Source organism: Cebidichthys violaceus, unplaced genomic scaffold (assembly GCF_023349555.1).
Source record: "Cebidichthys violaceus isolate CVI_PGR_0920_01 unplaced genomic scaffold, fCebVio1.0.p SCAF_32, whole genome shotgun sequence".
Taxonomy (NCBI): Eukaryota; Metazoa; Chordata; class Actinopteri; order Perciformes; family Stichaeidae; genus Cebidichthys; species Cebidichthys violaceus.
Genome location: NW_027176506.1, coordinates 1,156,710 through 1,171,699, shown reverse-complemented (window position 1 = coordinate 1,171,699; position 14,990 = coordinate 1,156,710). Strand labels below are relative to the sequence as shown.

Below are 14,990 nucleotides of genomic sequence, written 5' to 3'. Positions count from 1 at the left end.
TGGGAGGTGTTCAGGGCTGAGTACAATAACGTCAGTTTGCTTTGAGTTTAACTTCAGGAAGCTGCAGGTCATCCAGGATATTGGGTCCTCGAGGCATACTTGGAGTTAAGGTAACTGGTTAGTTTCGTCCGGCTTGATAGATAGATATCATTTGGTATTGTCTGCATAATAATGAAAGTTTATGGAGTGTTTTCTGATAATATTGCCAAACGGAAGCATAAGCTGAATAGAATTGATCCGAGTACAGAACCTAACTAACATTGGTGTACATGGAGGCTTCATGGTTCACATATAGGATTGTTCTGATAAACAGGACTCAAACCAGCCAAGTGCTGTTCCTTTAATGACAATTAATTGTTCCAGTCTCTATAATAGGATGTGATGGTCAATGGTGTCAAATTCAGACAAGTCCTTTTGTCTGATGGACATAGAAGATCATTAGTCCTTTTAGAACATCTGGAAGCAGCCCTGTCAGGATGGGCTCTAAGAGCAGATGGCTTGGATGTAGAAATCTTTGAAGTCTGGTGGTGAAGGTCGATTGGAGAAAAGCAGTCTACATATTTCCCAGGTTGTGCAGCTGTTTCTGCGGTTCCTGTATTTGAGGATAGATCAGTACTGGTTGAGGGCAGGAGGTGATTAATCCTGTCTCTGATAGTTAGAAATGTATCATATAAGAAGTTTAAATGAATTTGCAACAGTGCTGAAGAGAAAGCTGGGGTTGTTCTTATTTTTCTCTATCAATGATGATTAGTAGGCAGCTCTGGCATTACATCGCCCTCTGGTGGCTAAACCCTGAAATAGCGCGAGTCCTTGAATCCAGTGGCGGTTAACACCCCAACCGCAGGATGGCCCCTGACCTATGACCTCCACTTAGTGACATGTGATAGTCCCTGCCAGTGGGTGGGATCAGTGACAACCTGAGTCATCTTTCAACCCATTATGGTTTAATGTCCCCATGGCTGGGTCAGGACTTAAGAGCAGTGATTGTTAGCTGCAAGTAAAGTAGACCAGAACATGTACAGTCACAATGAGTGTCAATGCCACATCAACTTCCCTCCTCTTTTTCTTGGTAGGGGTATCTGTGATTGCATTGCGACGTCTCGGTCTTTGGGAGGAAAGTCTTTTCCCACGTGGTTGCGACAACTAGGTCCAACTCCTAGCACAGCACAGTTCCTGGTAAAAGCATGGTGACCGACCGTACGTGTAGATCAGATTACATCAAGTGACCGTTAACGGAAGAGCTCGTCGGGTGAAGAAGTCTGTTGTCGAGGGGATTTGAGGCAGGCTTGGTCACACTGCTGTAGTTCGCTGTGGTCACGGGAGCTGCTGTCTACATAAGACAGTCGTCGCTTGGATCGTGATGCTCGTCTATTCATGGTGTTACGGTACGGGTGCCCAGAGCGGCCAAATAGGATGAAGAAAGTAAACATTCAATTGATGTAATTTAGGCAGCCTAATCCACCTGTAGGGTCACAGCACGTTTAACATTATTATTATTATTAACAGAAACATGTTCTCACACATTGCTGTGCTAGGAGTTGAAGCTCACACAGCTGTAACCATGTGGAAAACACAATTCCTCCCAAAGACAAAGACTTCACTACGTAATTCCAAATATCCTGACAAACAATAAGAGAAATTGTGCATTTTGGGAAATTAAAACATTACATGGCTTCAATAATCATTGAATCCCTTTGTCTCATGCAGCCAGCAAATAGTGCTCATAAGTCCTCATACGTGTTAGTCGGCCGATCATACATGTGCTAATAACCTCATACAGTGCTTTAGGTCACTTACAGCGTGTTATTGATGTTTATGAGACATGTCAGAAATGTAGAACGTATGTTACGTTAGAACAGTAATGAGCCGATACTACATGTATACTGATACTACATAATGTCCACCACTTCTAATACTTCAACTGTGTTAGTTGTCATGCATGATTAAAAACATTAACAGATTATTATAAAGGCTCGTTACATTTTAATGTAGTGTTAGCAATGTTTGTTCCCACAAACATGTTTGTAGTTTCATCTTTTAACATAAAAATGGAAGAACCATTGAATTTCAGGTATACATTAAGCTCTTCCTTCTAAATCAAGCGAGGTAATGCAATAGAAGTCAATGTATTAGTTGACAATATTTGAAGTTTAATAATTAAAGTTGTTAATTTCACATCAAACAAGTGTCCTCTTGTTGAAGTAAACTATGCTGTATTTATGAAGTACTGCTCTTCAGTTTGAATAAGCAATGAAACGCTCCTCTAACATATGGAAACATGCATCTTTGACAGCATTATAGCAGTACAGTATTAGGACAAGAACAACAATGTATGAAAAAGTATCCTGAGCTGTTCTGTATGAACGCTGAAATGTTGGTCATGTTTGTGTCTTCCTGTATAAAGAGCGCGTTCCTCGGTTCCTTCTTCCTCACTCAGACACACGTCACAGTGGAAAAGAAGACACTCAGGGCAGGACATGTTGGACAATACCATAAGAAGCAGAAGACAGATGACAGGCTTCACACACTGATATCCAGCTGAAGTGGGACAAAACAACAGTGAGACATCTGGAGAGAATTGACACATTTATTGATGTATGGGTCATGGTATATATATGATATTTGAATAAAAACATAGCTCAGGACTGGGTTCCACTGGCCGTGTGAGATGACACTTCATAGCTGAAAAACTAAAGTAGATAAAAGTGGTTTATTGATTGCAACACAGCATGCAGCATGAGATAACTGCACTAGTTCAGATGTGTGTGTCCAGCATGGTGTGCCTGCAGTGTTAGGCTTGAGTCTGCTCCTCTTTCAGGGCTGCTGATTGGCCCTCTTCACTGACGCTCTCCTCCTCTCTGTCCACTACACTAGTTTCTTTCTCCTCTTCCCTCGGTTTCAGTGCTAACCAAGACTCTTTGTGCAACCGCTCGCTCCTGTCCACCTCCTGAGCGCTGGGCGGAGACGTCACCTGCATGTGCGGCGGCAGGTGCTTGAACTCGTCCTCGTTCACGTCGTAGTCCTTCATCTTTGAGTCGAGCACCCACCAGCGGCCGACGAAGCCGACATCTAGCACCCTCTGAGGCAGCTCCCTCCAGGGTGCCGACAGATTGGAGCACTGGGCTTCGTACAGCGTGGTGTCTGGGTCGTAGTCGGAGCGGTAAACCAGAGAGAGGAGGCCCAGGCTGGCGTGGTGTAGCCGTCCCTCGTTATGAAGTTTCACTAGACTCTGTACGTGGCCATCGGAGGTCCCGTTGCGGATCCACGGCGACAGCAGGCCCAGCTGGTTGGAGCACTCCAGCAGGGTGGCTTCAAAAGACGAGCGGTCCGGTTTCGTGTAGCAACAAGCCCAGGCTCCGCCCAGCAGAGAGGCATACACAGAGGCTTTGACGGGTCGCTCCCACGAACCGACGACTATCTCCCGACACGCCTCTTTGTAGTCAGAGACCAGGCCGCGACACCACGCCCCTACAGACACAAGCACAACAGTCACTCAGTCACTCAGTCCTGCTGACAGCACACGGCTCCAGACATGTGGACCACCGAGTCCTCAAGCTGAGTCACTACTCACTGGTGATTTACTGAATTACACTACTGAACTTTAAAAGGAACACTTGTATACAGTAGGGCAAACAGATTATTCCATATTCACTGGAAATGATTTGAACTATATCAAGAGTAGGAGTGCAGCAGATCACAAACCTCAGTTCTGAGTGAATCTCCATTGTGATTCCAGCAGAACTAAAGACCTCCTGCAGGGATCAGGGATCGAGTCTGGTTTAGTGAGTCACACCACTCGTACAGTATAATGCAGTCTGTGATCCAGTCATGTGTTCACTACTTCCCACACGTTGCTGAAACCTGACTATCTCAGACACATGGGACTCGTCCTAGCGCTGCTGTGGGTAAAGTGGGTCATCTGTTAACCACTGGCTCGTACTGTCCACACGTCCACGAGTGAGACACTGAAGCCCTAGCTGCTTCACATCAACTCACTGCTCCTACAAATGCTTACGATGGGTTAGATTCAGTGGTCAAACGTCATGTGGATATGGTGATTCTAATTAGGCCCGAGCAACGACGACCCTATTGAAATTCTAAGAATTATTATTTTTATTTTTCCACTTTGGGTGCATTTTTGGACTATTAGCCATACTCAAACTCACCACATTGTGCACATTGTCAAGCCTGGTGAATATAGCCATGTGATATAGGTTGCATATTTGTGAGTAAAAGTGTCTCTCTAGCGCCCCCTACAAGTTGGACCGGTGACGCCCCTCGTTCAGTACGTTCGATTTACTTGAAATTCAACACACATGTCCATCTCCACTAGCTCTACAAAAGCCTCTCAGACCCCTAAGCTCCGCCTAGAAACAGTAAAAAAAAAAAAATATATATATATATATATATATATATATATATATATATATATATATATATATATATATATATTCCAAACACAGAGCTCATCAGAGGGTTTGGAATAAGAGCCTGACCTCTGCTGGTGACCTCTGACGTAGAGGGAAATGATTGCTTCAAGACAACAGAAAAACAATGACGTTTCTCCATTGTGGGTCTTTTAATAGTGACATCTAAGACCATTTATATACACTGCATATTACACACTTGGATAAAAGTACTAGCTTCTACTTCTTGAAAAAGATGTATTAATATGTTATGTTTTGATTAACCACCCTCCTACATGTGATCTGACACTTCAACAGACACTTTTAAGTGAGTGGTGGTGCCACAATCTGTTCATCTGTCCTTCATCTCCGGAGGGATGAGATGGATCCGTCGACAGACTTGGTGGATCTGAACTGGTTCTGTAGATGCTGAGAACTCTCACACCGCTCCATCCTGGTGCTCTGCAGGCAGCGGTGAAGAGAGAACCCTCTCGTGTCATGTCGTCCTTTTACGAACATCACATTACCAGTGACCTAAACTAAGATCAGCGGCGCTCTATCGACCTTACTCTAACTAAGTAACTAACGCTAACTAGCTAAGCTAACGTTAGCGGTGCTCCTGCATTACACTAGCTGACGTCATGTCCTCACCTGCTTTGCTGTTTCTCAGTCTCTCCCACCTGCTGCTCGTGACCGGAGCTGCTGCGGTTTGTGCCACAGCGGAGCACATCCTCCTCACGACACGCAGCGAAGCCATGTCCGCTGGTAGTGCTCACTGGACGCTCACCTTCACGCCGGGACAGACATGCCGCTAGTCAGGAAGACAGACGACTCGCATGCAGCCAAAATGGCGCCGCACACGTGACTCGTTCTTAACCTTCCGACAGAAAGCCCTACTTCGCAAAGGTTCCGCTTCCTATCACTTAAACCGATATTATTCATTGTTTTATTAGTAACAACATTATGAAAATATCTATGTTGTATATTGAACAGCCATAACGATGTGTTGCATACCTTTGCATTACACCGTATGCTATATTTACAAAATCAACAAACCTTTTAAAAAGATGGTTCACGTGACAGCTTTGTTTACGGATGACGTGTACAGGATGCTAAGCTAACCGGGCTAACCGCGGAGCAGACTGCCTCACAGCACCGCCGCTAGTTAAGAGAGACAGTTGTTAGCAGTGTGTTATCATTAACCCGCGTGTAGTGTTAGGTACGTGTATGTCTTCAAACACATGAGAAATGTGAGCGTGAACGTATTCTAACGTCAGCTACTACAACGTTAGCTGTCCTCAGAGACGTCCTGCTGCGGACAGCTCGGTGAACTGTCAGACAGAGGACCAGTCTGTGGCACAATTCTGACTGTCTCGATGACTTTCGACATTACTGCACAGTGAACCGTACACTGAAGTATCTTGGTAGGTGAGCTCGCTGCTTGAGCAGATCCTTGATCTATAAAGAGATCTAGATCTAGGACCCTAGCTCGTGCATGTATCTGACCTAAGCATTAATCTCCTCCTAGGTCTCGCATGAGATTGCTGTCCGACCACTGAAGCCATGGCTAGTCCTAATGATCTACAGTTCCAAGGTAAAGACTGCGTCGTCATTCCAGCGTGTCTCTGTCCTTCTCTTCGTCTGACATTCCCTCCTCAAATCCGTGTTTCATGTCTCGAGCTTGACTCCGGCTTTCAAAATGTTGACATATTTATTTTTTCAAGCAAATTGGAAATCATATAAATATATCTCGCATCACAATATAGTTTGTGGACAATTTCACATGGGACTGAACGGAAATGACGTTGATAGATAACTGTCTTTTAATCATCATATCAAGTGTGAAGAAAGTGTGAAGTTAGGTTTCCATTCTACTCTGTTTTTCTTCTGCTGCAAGGAAAAATATCCGTTCATATTAATATTGAAAATGTTAGATTCAGTAAATCATGCTTTGGAATTGGTTGATCCTCTTTCCTGTATTCGGCCATATTGAAATGCCTCTCTGTCTATATTCTCTACTGACTCGACACGTTCTGCAGCCTGGAATCATGCGGACAAGTTCTGTTTATTATTTTTTATTTTATAAGCAGGCACTGTTGTTAGAACAGGATCAAGGACTATTTGAACACTAGTTGAACGACTCTGCCGACGTGTTGATGTAACGTGATGTTTGCTGTAAGGCTGTAACACAGGTTCATGTTGGCGGATGTGTTATGTCACCTGATCCTGAAAAAGGGTCAGTTAACTACCACCAATGTGTGTGCACCCTGGGCCTGTTGTTGCACCACTGCTAGTATTAACTCTAGCATTAACTCTAGCATTAACTCCATTAACTCTAGCATTAACTCCATTAACTCTAGCATTAACTCTAGCATTAACTCCATTAACTCTAGCATTAACTCTAGCATTAACTCCATTAACTCTAGCATTAACTCTAGCATTAACTCCATTAACTCTAGCATTGACTCTAGCGTTAACTCTAGCGTTATCTCTAGCATTGACTCTAGCGTTATCTCTAGCGTTATCTCTAGCGTTATCTCTAGCATTAACTCTAGCGTTATCTCTAGCGTTATCTCTAGCATTAACTCTAGCGTTATCTCTAGCGTTAACTCTAGCGTTATCTCTAGCGTTATCTCTAGCGTTATCTCTAGCGTTATCTCTAGCGTTATCTCTAGCATTAACTCTAGCGTTATCTCTAGCGTTATCTCTAGCGTTAACTCTAGCGTTATCTCTAGCGTTAACTCTAGCGTTATCTCTAGCGTTATCTCTAGCGTTATCTCTAGCGTTATCTCTAGCGTTAACTCTAGCGTTATCTCTAGCGTTAACTCTAGCGTTATCTCTAGCGTTAACTCTAGCGTTATCTCTAGCGTTATCTCTAGCGTTATCTCTAGCATTAACTCTAGGCTGTAACACAGGTTCATGTTGGCGGATGTGTTATGTCACCTGATCCTGAAAAAGGGTCAGTTAACTACCACCAATGTGTGTGCACCCTGGGCCTGTTGTTGCACCTCTGCTAGTATTAACTCTAGCATTAACTCTAGTATTAACTCTAGCATTAACTCTAGCATTAACTCCATTAACTCTAGCATTAACTCCATTAACTCTAGCATTAACTCCATTAACTCTAGCATTAACTCCATTAACTCTAGCATTAACTCTAGCATTAACTCTAGCATTAACTCTAGCGTTAACTCTAGTACTCTAGCATTAACTCTAGCATTAACTCTAGCGTTAACTCTAGTACTCTAGCATTAACTCTAGCATTAACTCTAGCATTAACTCCATTAACTCTAGCATTGACTCTAGCGTTGACTCTAGCGTTATCTCTAGCGTTATCTCTAGCGTTATCTCTAGTGTTGACTCTAGCGTTATCTCTAGCGTTATCTCTAGCATTATCTCTAGCGTTATCTCTAGTGTTGACTCTAGCGTTATCTCTAGCGTTGACTCTAGCGTTGGCTCTAGCGTTATCTCTAGCGTTATCTCTAGCGTTGACTCTAGCGTTGACTCTAGCGTTATCTCTAGCGTTATCTCTAGCGTTGACTCTAGCGTTGGCTCTAGCGTTATCTCTAGCGTTATCTCTAGCGTTGACTCTAGCGTTGACTCTAGCGTTATCTCTAGCGTTAACTCTAGCGTTAACTCTAGCGTTGACTCTAGCGTTGACTCTAGCGTTATCTCTAGCGTTATCTCTAGCGTTAACTCTAGCGTTGACTCTAGCGTTGACTCTAGCGTTATCTCTAGCGTTATCTCTAGCGTTATCTCTAGCGTTGACTCTAGCGTTGACTCTAGCGTTGACTCTAGCATTAACTCTAGCATTAACTCCCAGTGTTTCTTGATGCATGTCTGCAGAGTTTGAGGAGGCAGCAGAGCTGCTGTCTGCTGACCCGGGGGCCTCCACACTCAGCGCGTCTGCCTCAAACACCATCACTACAGCGGGAGGAGGAGGAGGAGGAGGAGGAGGAGGAGGAGAGGATGTGAAACTAGACCTCTCAGAGGACGAGGAGGGTCAGGAGGAGAGTTCAGAGGTGCGTAGCATATATGTGTTGACGTATGTCACCATGACACAGGTTCTCAATGTTTTGAGTGGACAGCAGCTGACAGATGTGTGTGTGCTTCCAGCTGTTAGGAGGACAGAAACCAGCTGGTGGCTTCTGGACCTTTGAGTACTATCAGTCTTTCTTCAATGTGGACACAGTGCAGGTATGAACCCCGTCCTCTCTACAAGTACACTGTTGATACACCTGCAGTTGTTACTGAACAATTCATACATGTGGGTTTTTAATGATAAACCAATCTCAGAGGAAGTCATTTACATATCTTATCATGATAATGACTTTTAGTTTGTTCTTCTGCTTGACACCCCATCATGTGATGCAGGTACTGGACAGAGTTAAGGGGTCAGTGATGCCATTACCTGGAAGAAACTTTATCAAACACCACCTTAGGAGTAACCCGGATCTCTACGGTGAGCCAACGGTGACGTGTTGAACCTATTATGTTGTACTTTCCCTTTTATTATCCTTCATTGTCTCTGGATGTAAAGACCGTACGTTCAGATGGGTTTATAGTTGTGTGTAGTTAAGTTGTAGGCTGCAGTCGCTGTGCTCCTCAGAAGTGGAACTACATGTTGAGTCTGCGGAGATACCAGAAGTAGTCGTGGTCAGTCTGGGCTGCTTGTGTTTTCTTTTCCACTTTTCTGAAGCCAGTGAAGGTTGTTGAGAGTGAAGACGATATAAAGCACGTTGAAGAAAGTCATTGTTTTCTTTTCTCAGAAACGCACAACTAAGGGTACATCCCAAGTCTCTTAACTGCATCCTCGTTTCCCTCACTTGCGTCCTTTCCTTTGCGTCCTTGGGTACATCCCAAGTCTCTTAACTGCATCCCCGTTTCCCTCACTTGCGTCCTTTCCTTGCGTCTTAGTCCCTCCCACCTGGGATGCATGGAAAGACGCATGGAAGCCATGCCAGGAGAGAGGAAACGAGGAAATATGTTTTAAGAGATATGAGACGTCCTTTCCTCAGTTGCGTCACGTGAAGCGACGTCTGTGATGACAGCGGATCAGCTGATCACATCTGGATCAGCTGATCACATCTGGATCAGCTTCTGCTCTGGGGCATAAGAGCTTTGGGCTGTCAATGTGGCGGAGCAGAACAACTTCCGGTTCAAGCGAGGAGCGAGGAAATGACAAATAACAGACTTGAGATGTACCCCATCACAGACATCTCCACTGCAAAAGTCCTGCTCACAACAGCTGTGAGGCGTCACACTGAATGATGACACCTTATTCACACTGAATGATGAACGCAGGAGTCTCCTGTTGAGTAGTGAGGCGAGGTGAAAGAGAGGTTCTCTGGACGTATCGGCAGTTCTTCGGTACATCCGTGTTCTGTTATCTTTGATCCTCTATCCTCTGAACAAGTTTTAGATATCTAGGGCTGAAATGCTAACATTTCTTCTCTAAATTTTTCCTGCGAAAAAGGTTTAGATTTTGTTATAATTCCTGGGAGATAACGTGATATAAATGTCAGGTGTTTCATAATAGACAGTTACAGCAGGAATTTGGTGCTGACGGGTAGTTCGGGAATGGAAGAAGTCACTAAAGGTTGTGTGTGTGTGTGTGTGTGTGTGTGTGTGTGTGTGTGTGTGTGTGTGTGTGTGTGTGTGTGTAGGACCATTCTGGATCTGTGTCACGCTGGTGTTCTCAGTGGTGATCAGTGGGAACTTGTCCACCTTCCTCAGTGAGATGGGGAACCCCTCCTACCACTACAGACCACAGTTCCACAGAGGTCAGTCATCCACAGGGTCTTTAATTCACCTGGATAGTCCATCATAGACCTGAATAGTCTGTCTCAGTTTCACTGAGGCTGCTTTCTTTGTCCTGCTTTTCGTGAGCAGTGACGATAGCAGCGGTGGTGATCTTCATGTACGCCTGGCTGGTGCCGATCGGTTTGTGGGGTTTTCTGACCTGGCGGCAAGGGTCCGAGAGGCAGATCGGGGGCTATTCCTTTCTGGAGACGGTGTGTGTCTACGGCTACTCTCTCTTCATCTACATCCCCACCTCGGTGAGTCCTTCACTCTCTCTAATGGATGTCAGGGTCACAGTAAGCTGTCTTTACACAGACAATATGCCAGTATATGTGGATTGGCATTAAACTTCAGTGTATAGATGACACACGGGTCACAAAGCCTCTCTTTGCTGCAACAGTCCTCCTGAGTGATTGAAAGAACACAAACACTATTTATGACATCTGTCTGTCCTTTTCTTTCTGTCCTTTAAGTGCTCAAAGAAGTTTAAATTTGAACATCTACAATTCCATGACGACTGGGGGATAAACTGCACCTGTTGAAATAGATTCCGTCACATGATCGACAGCCACATGCACTGACTAAGTTGCCTTGGTCCAGACCTTTGTATTCAACCACTCCACCTAGTTGGATTGGACAGATTAGCGTGGCATTGGGAAATGAAACAGCGGTTTCTCGATTAAATATAATAAAGCCCGACAACTCGACTTAAAGTGACATTAGATTTGGGCTGATACATTGGCCTCTAGGGTTAGGTCAAATCGAACCCCCAACGCCCCTCGATTAGAGCGGAGGCAATGTCGGACTGAAGATAGAAACAGTGTAACGAGTTGAGAATTCTCCCTTAAGTGGACCTTATAGTAATCTATTGTAATGCCGCCACAAAAATTGAGCCGCAAGAACAATTAACAAAACTAGTTTGCCTGATTTAAGTGCAGAGATGTCTCTTATACAGACCTAGCACGTCTCTATCTGCAGGTGAATTCAATAGTGCAGCAGTTTGAATTCATGTCAAAATCATATCTACTCATCCTGGGGTTGGTTCATTCCTTCCGGACTCTTGGAAGCTGACTGGACCCCTCTTTCAGGCAGATGTGGTCCAGCTGTTTAGTCTGCAACAGAGTTTGATTAGCAGGTTTCACATCAGCCTAAATAAACCAAATTTGATTGAAATGAACCAAACGTGTTCGCTCTGGATGATATATCCCACTGATACATCACTGACCGACACGTAACTCTGTCATTTGCAGGTTTTGTGGATCATTCCGTTCGAGTGGTTGCGCTGGACACTGATCCTGTTTGCCATGGTGATCTCCGGCTCCGTCCTGGTCCTCACCTTCTGGCCTGCTGTCCGTGATGACACCAAGGTGATGTCAGTGGCTACAGTGGTGACCATAGTGGTTTTGCACACGCTGCTAGCTATCGGCTGTAAGGTAAGTAAGCTGCAGGGATGAGGCCTATCCGTTGTACACATTCAACCTGAAGGGAATAGTACATTCTTTCATTTTTTTTCAGATGTACTTCTTCCAGACAGCAGTCCATGTACCAACAACGGCCCCTACATCCCCCCCGCTTCACATAACAGTGGCCACCAGACCCCACTGACCAATAGAAAGAGTGGAGAGAGGAGCTGAAGGACGTCTCTGTTGTGTTTGGAACCACATGCAGATATAATGCCATGTATAGAGAGGCGGGTTGAGGCAGTGTTGATTCTTGCCGATGTGTGATCTGTTCAGTGGTCGCGTGATGAACTGGTGGGATGGGGGGGGTGTGGTTGTTTGTCTAATTTATCCTGATCTACTGGGACTGAAGTAGCACTTGTTCACTGCAATAATTGTACATTTTTACTGTGACGTCTGAGGATGTGGTGCAAGTTTAGAAGAAGACATAAAACATGATTCATTGGTGTAAGGGGACAGTGTAAAACTTCTAAACCAAATACAATCATTAAACCATGCTGCAACCATTCATCAGTGTTTCTGCTCTGTGTGCTTCTGATTGATATTAATTCATGGTATAATAGTCACACCACATGCATGACACAATATCACAAACATGTATTAATGTTACACATTTCATAGCAGGTGATCATAATCAACATATCTCATAGTAACTACGTGGCGTCAGCTCAGAACAGCTGAATGAAGGTGATGACTAAACGTTGGGTGAGGCTCCATAGAACGTGTTCACTCACTCACCTGTTGACTCCACTGGTGAACCACTGGAAGAAAAGCACTTCACTCAAAGCTAGTGAGCGAGCTCCACCTCAATGAACAGTCAGGTACGTCCTCTAACAGATGGCTCATTACACTGGTTTACAGTGTCCGACTGTCTCCCTCCCTTAGAACTATCAAAGTGACATTTCTGTGTAATACTGATGTTCATTATTGCAGCTTGCTATCTGAGAAACATGATCTCACAAACAGAAAGTGCTTTCTTTTATTTTACGTGATGGAGGAATCAGTTGAATTGACAGTTGATTCTGAATGTGTATTATGGTAATATAATAGAATTTCTTAGAAATTGTTTAAGTTGTGTTATTATTGTGTGTTATGAACCTCACTGACATGTTGTCTCTGTAACAGTTCAACAGAGATGGAGGTCTGATGTCTGTGTTTCACCTCATCTCAGGAGGCTTATTGTACCATGCTGATGTTAACATTTCTGAGCTAGCTACAACATAGAGTTGCTTAAAACTCACAGAAACAGCTCATTTTAACCTCATCAATTATGTGAATCATATGATGTGCATATGTAAACTATTGTGGGTAATATGTGTTGATGTTTCAATAAATTGTAAATACTTTAATGGCCACAGGAATGGCCAGAGGGGGAAGTTGTTGTGGCAGTTGATCATGTTCTGTTAGATACCTTCTATCGCAGACGAGGCCATCCGAACTCATCCAATGTAACAACGACTAGTACTCCAACCTTAAGAACCGTAAGAGCCCAGACGGTGGCTCAGCCGTCCTGGAGGAGAGCCACAGACCATGAATCAGATGAGTACGATGCAACCACACGTATTCTAACCCGTGCTAGACCAGGACCTTTTGGGTTCACACCAGCTCACACTTGTCTCTTTCACGTAGAAGGAGACAAGTTCACACCATGTGGAAATGGGAAGCTAGCACACAGCTGACGTTGAGGTCAGAATGAGCAGACTGTGGAATCAAGATCATGCCTATAATATATATATATATATATATATATATATATATATATATATGTGGAAATAAAAACATGAATAGTTCAATATAGACTCTTGTATGGGTCTCAAAAGAAACACGACTACTGAGATCAGTGTCCTGAATATCAATTTTGCAATGCATGTGCAGAAGTTACGACTTACACGTCGCAGAACGAGCCTCCCACTAATTATAAAACTGATCAAGTGGAAGAGTATGAATGTTTTGCCAGTGGTGGATTTACTACGGATGAGAAACGGGTTGATGTAGGCAATACTACCGTTTACTGTAAAGTAACCTGGGTGGTGTCCTGGTTCCCACAGGCTAACATTACTCCTTCATTCATTAGGAGACCGGTATGGTATGAAAACCCAATATTACTAGACTAAAGTTGTGACAACATAACTGTGACCATTCCCACTCTCCATTTGTTAAGTGAACAAACAACAGGCACAGCCGACAGGGATTGAATGTGTGGTGGAAATGTTTTACTGAATATTCTGTTGAAATGGAGAAACATTTTGGGTTTGAGGGAAGAGCTTAAGGAGACTGCTGGCAAGAAAGGTTGGTCAGGGTGTTGGTTGGACCAAACTTTGGGAAAATGGGGGTCCGTATAGGAAAAAAACAGGCATTAGTGCATTAATAGCTTTAATTGTAGCTTTTCTATTGACATGTTGCATCGTACCCATCCTGAGGAGGCAGTGCCAGAGGAGCATGGACAAACAGATGGGTGTCATGACGACCAGGTCTGTTTCCCACTCCGGACTATCTGGAGGACTCAGATGAGGAGGAACCTGGACTAGGAGGCATCTCAGCATAAAGACGGGAGCCTGAACTCTGTTGAAAGTTCATACGTACACGTCCAAAATCACACGTCACATGGTTTAGTGTCATTCCAGGAGGATGAAGTGAAAATGATAAAAACTGAGTGTTTCACTATAAATTGAATGTATTGTAATCAGATAGTTCCACATTCATATACATTCAAAGTTTACAATTCATAGTCCTGATTCATATAGTCAGTGTACCAGTGCCTTAGCTGAAACACATGATCAACTGAGTTTGATCATAGACGTTGTATCTGATGAGCTCCTGTACATGGTTCAATCCTTTGCAGAAACTAGACTGTGACGTATCAGTGAACAGGTTCACTTCATGACAAATGTTCTGTATTAGTATGTAATCAAGAACATATAATCTGTATAATCACTTGTGTTGTTGCAATGCTGTGAGGGATCAGAACTTTGGGTTACATTTCCACCTATTTGACAAGAGCTCTATGAAGGTATGGTGGGGGTCAAGTGACCTCCAAAGGGGGGTTAGATGAAGAAAATCATCATATCATTTAGGGTTGAACTGAAAGCATGTTTTGTAACAGATATCTCAACACAGTTGAATAACAGACATCCCTAGAGGGAAGGATGGTGGCGTCAGGAAACTCCTGAATGCGATAAACACTTCCTGTCTAACGAGCCGAATGTCCTGCCAACATGTTCTGTTACTGTATCCCCGACAAAGAGAGAAGAAAACAGATTACCAAATATGATATTATGTAAGACACCATATGTGTTAACCAGAGGTGCTGGGTTTGAATTTA

The 14,990-nt window shown here is 43.8% G+C and overlaps 2 protein-coding genes across 3 annotated transcripts; one reads left to right on the top strand and one right to left on the bottom strand.

Moving 5' to 3' along the window:
- Window positions 1-2,573: 2,573 nt before the first annotated feature.
- Window positions 2,574-5,264, bottom strand: timm29 (translocase of inner mitochondrial membrane 29). Its single transcript, XM_068724804.1, has 2 exons — window positions 5,058-5,264; window positions 2,574-3,468 (listed from the first exon to the last, which is right to left on the bottom strand). Exons 1-2 carry the CDS (start codon window positions 5,161-5,163, stop codon window positions 2,792-2,794), a joined length of 783 nt encoding a protein of 260 aa, XP_068580905.1. The 5' UTR covers window positions 5,164-5,264; the 3' UTR covers window positions 2,574-2,791.
- Window positions 5,265-5,511: 247 nt separating this feature from the next.
- On the top strand, window positions 5,512-12,176 carry yipf2 (Yip1 domain family, member 2). Of its 2 annotated transcripts, none has more exons than XM_068724801.1 (9): window positions 5,512-5,830; window positions 5,935-6,000; window positions 8,253-8,428; window positions 8,523-8,603; window positions 8,781-8,868; window positions 10,073-10,189; window positions 10,299-10,465; window positions 11,459-11,641; window positions 11,724-12,176. In XM_068724801.1, exons 2-9 carry the CDS (start codon window positions 5,970-5,972, stop codon window positions 11,811-11,813), a joined length of 933 nt encoding a protein of 310 aa, XP_068580902.1. In that variant the 5' UTR covers window positions 5,512-5,830; window positions 5,935-5,969; the 3' UTR covers window positions 11,814-12,176. The 2 variants fall into 2 exon arrangements, with proteins under 2 accessions (XP_068580902.1, XP_068580903.1); XM_068724802.1 differs by having other exon boundaries at window positions 5,512-5,834.
- Window positions 12,177-14,990: the final 2,814 nt, after the last annotated feature.

Excerpts from the sequence above, each read along its gene's own strand:
- yipf2 (XM_068724801.1), top strand. The coding sequence starts at position 5,970 with ATGGCTAGTCCTAATGATCTACAGTTCCAAG. Across the intron at positions 8,429-8,522 it reads GTCAGGAGGAGAGTTCAGAG|CTGTTAGGAGGACAGAAACC; the intron begins GTGCGTAGCATA and ends GTGTGCTTCCAG. Across the intron at positions 11,642-11,723 it reads TGCTAGCTATCGGCTGTAAG|ATGTACTTCTTCCAGACAGC; the intron begins GTAAGTAAGCTG and ends ATTTTTTTTCAG.
- timm29 (XM_068724804.1), bottom strand. The coding sequence starts at position 5,163 with ATGGCTTCGCTGCGTGTCGTGAGGAGGATGTGCTCCGCTGTGGCACAA. Across the intron at positions 3,469-5,057 it reads ACTGAGAAACAGCAAAGCAG|GGGCGTGGTGTCGCGGCCTG; the intron begins GTGAGGACATGA and ends TTGTGTCTGTAG.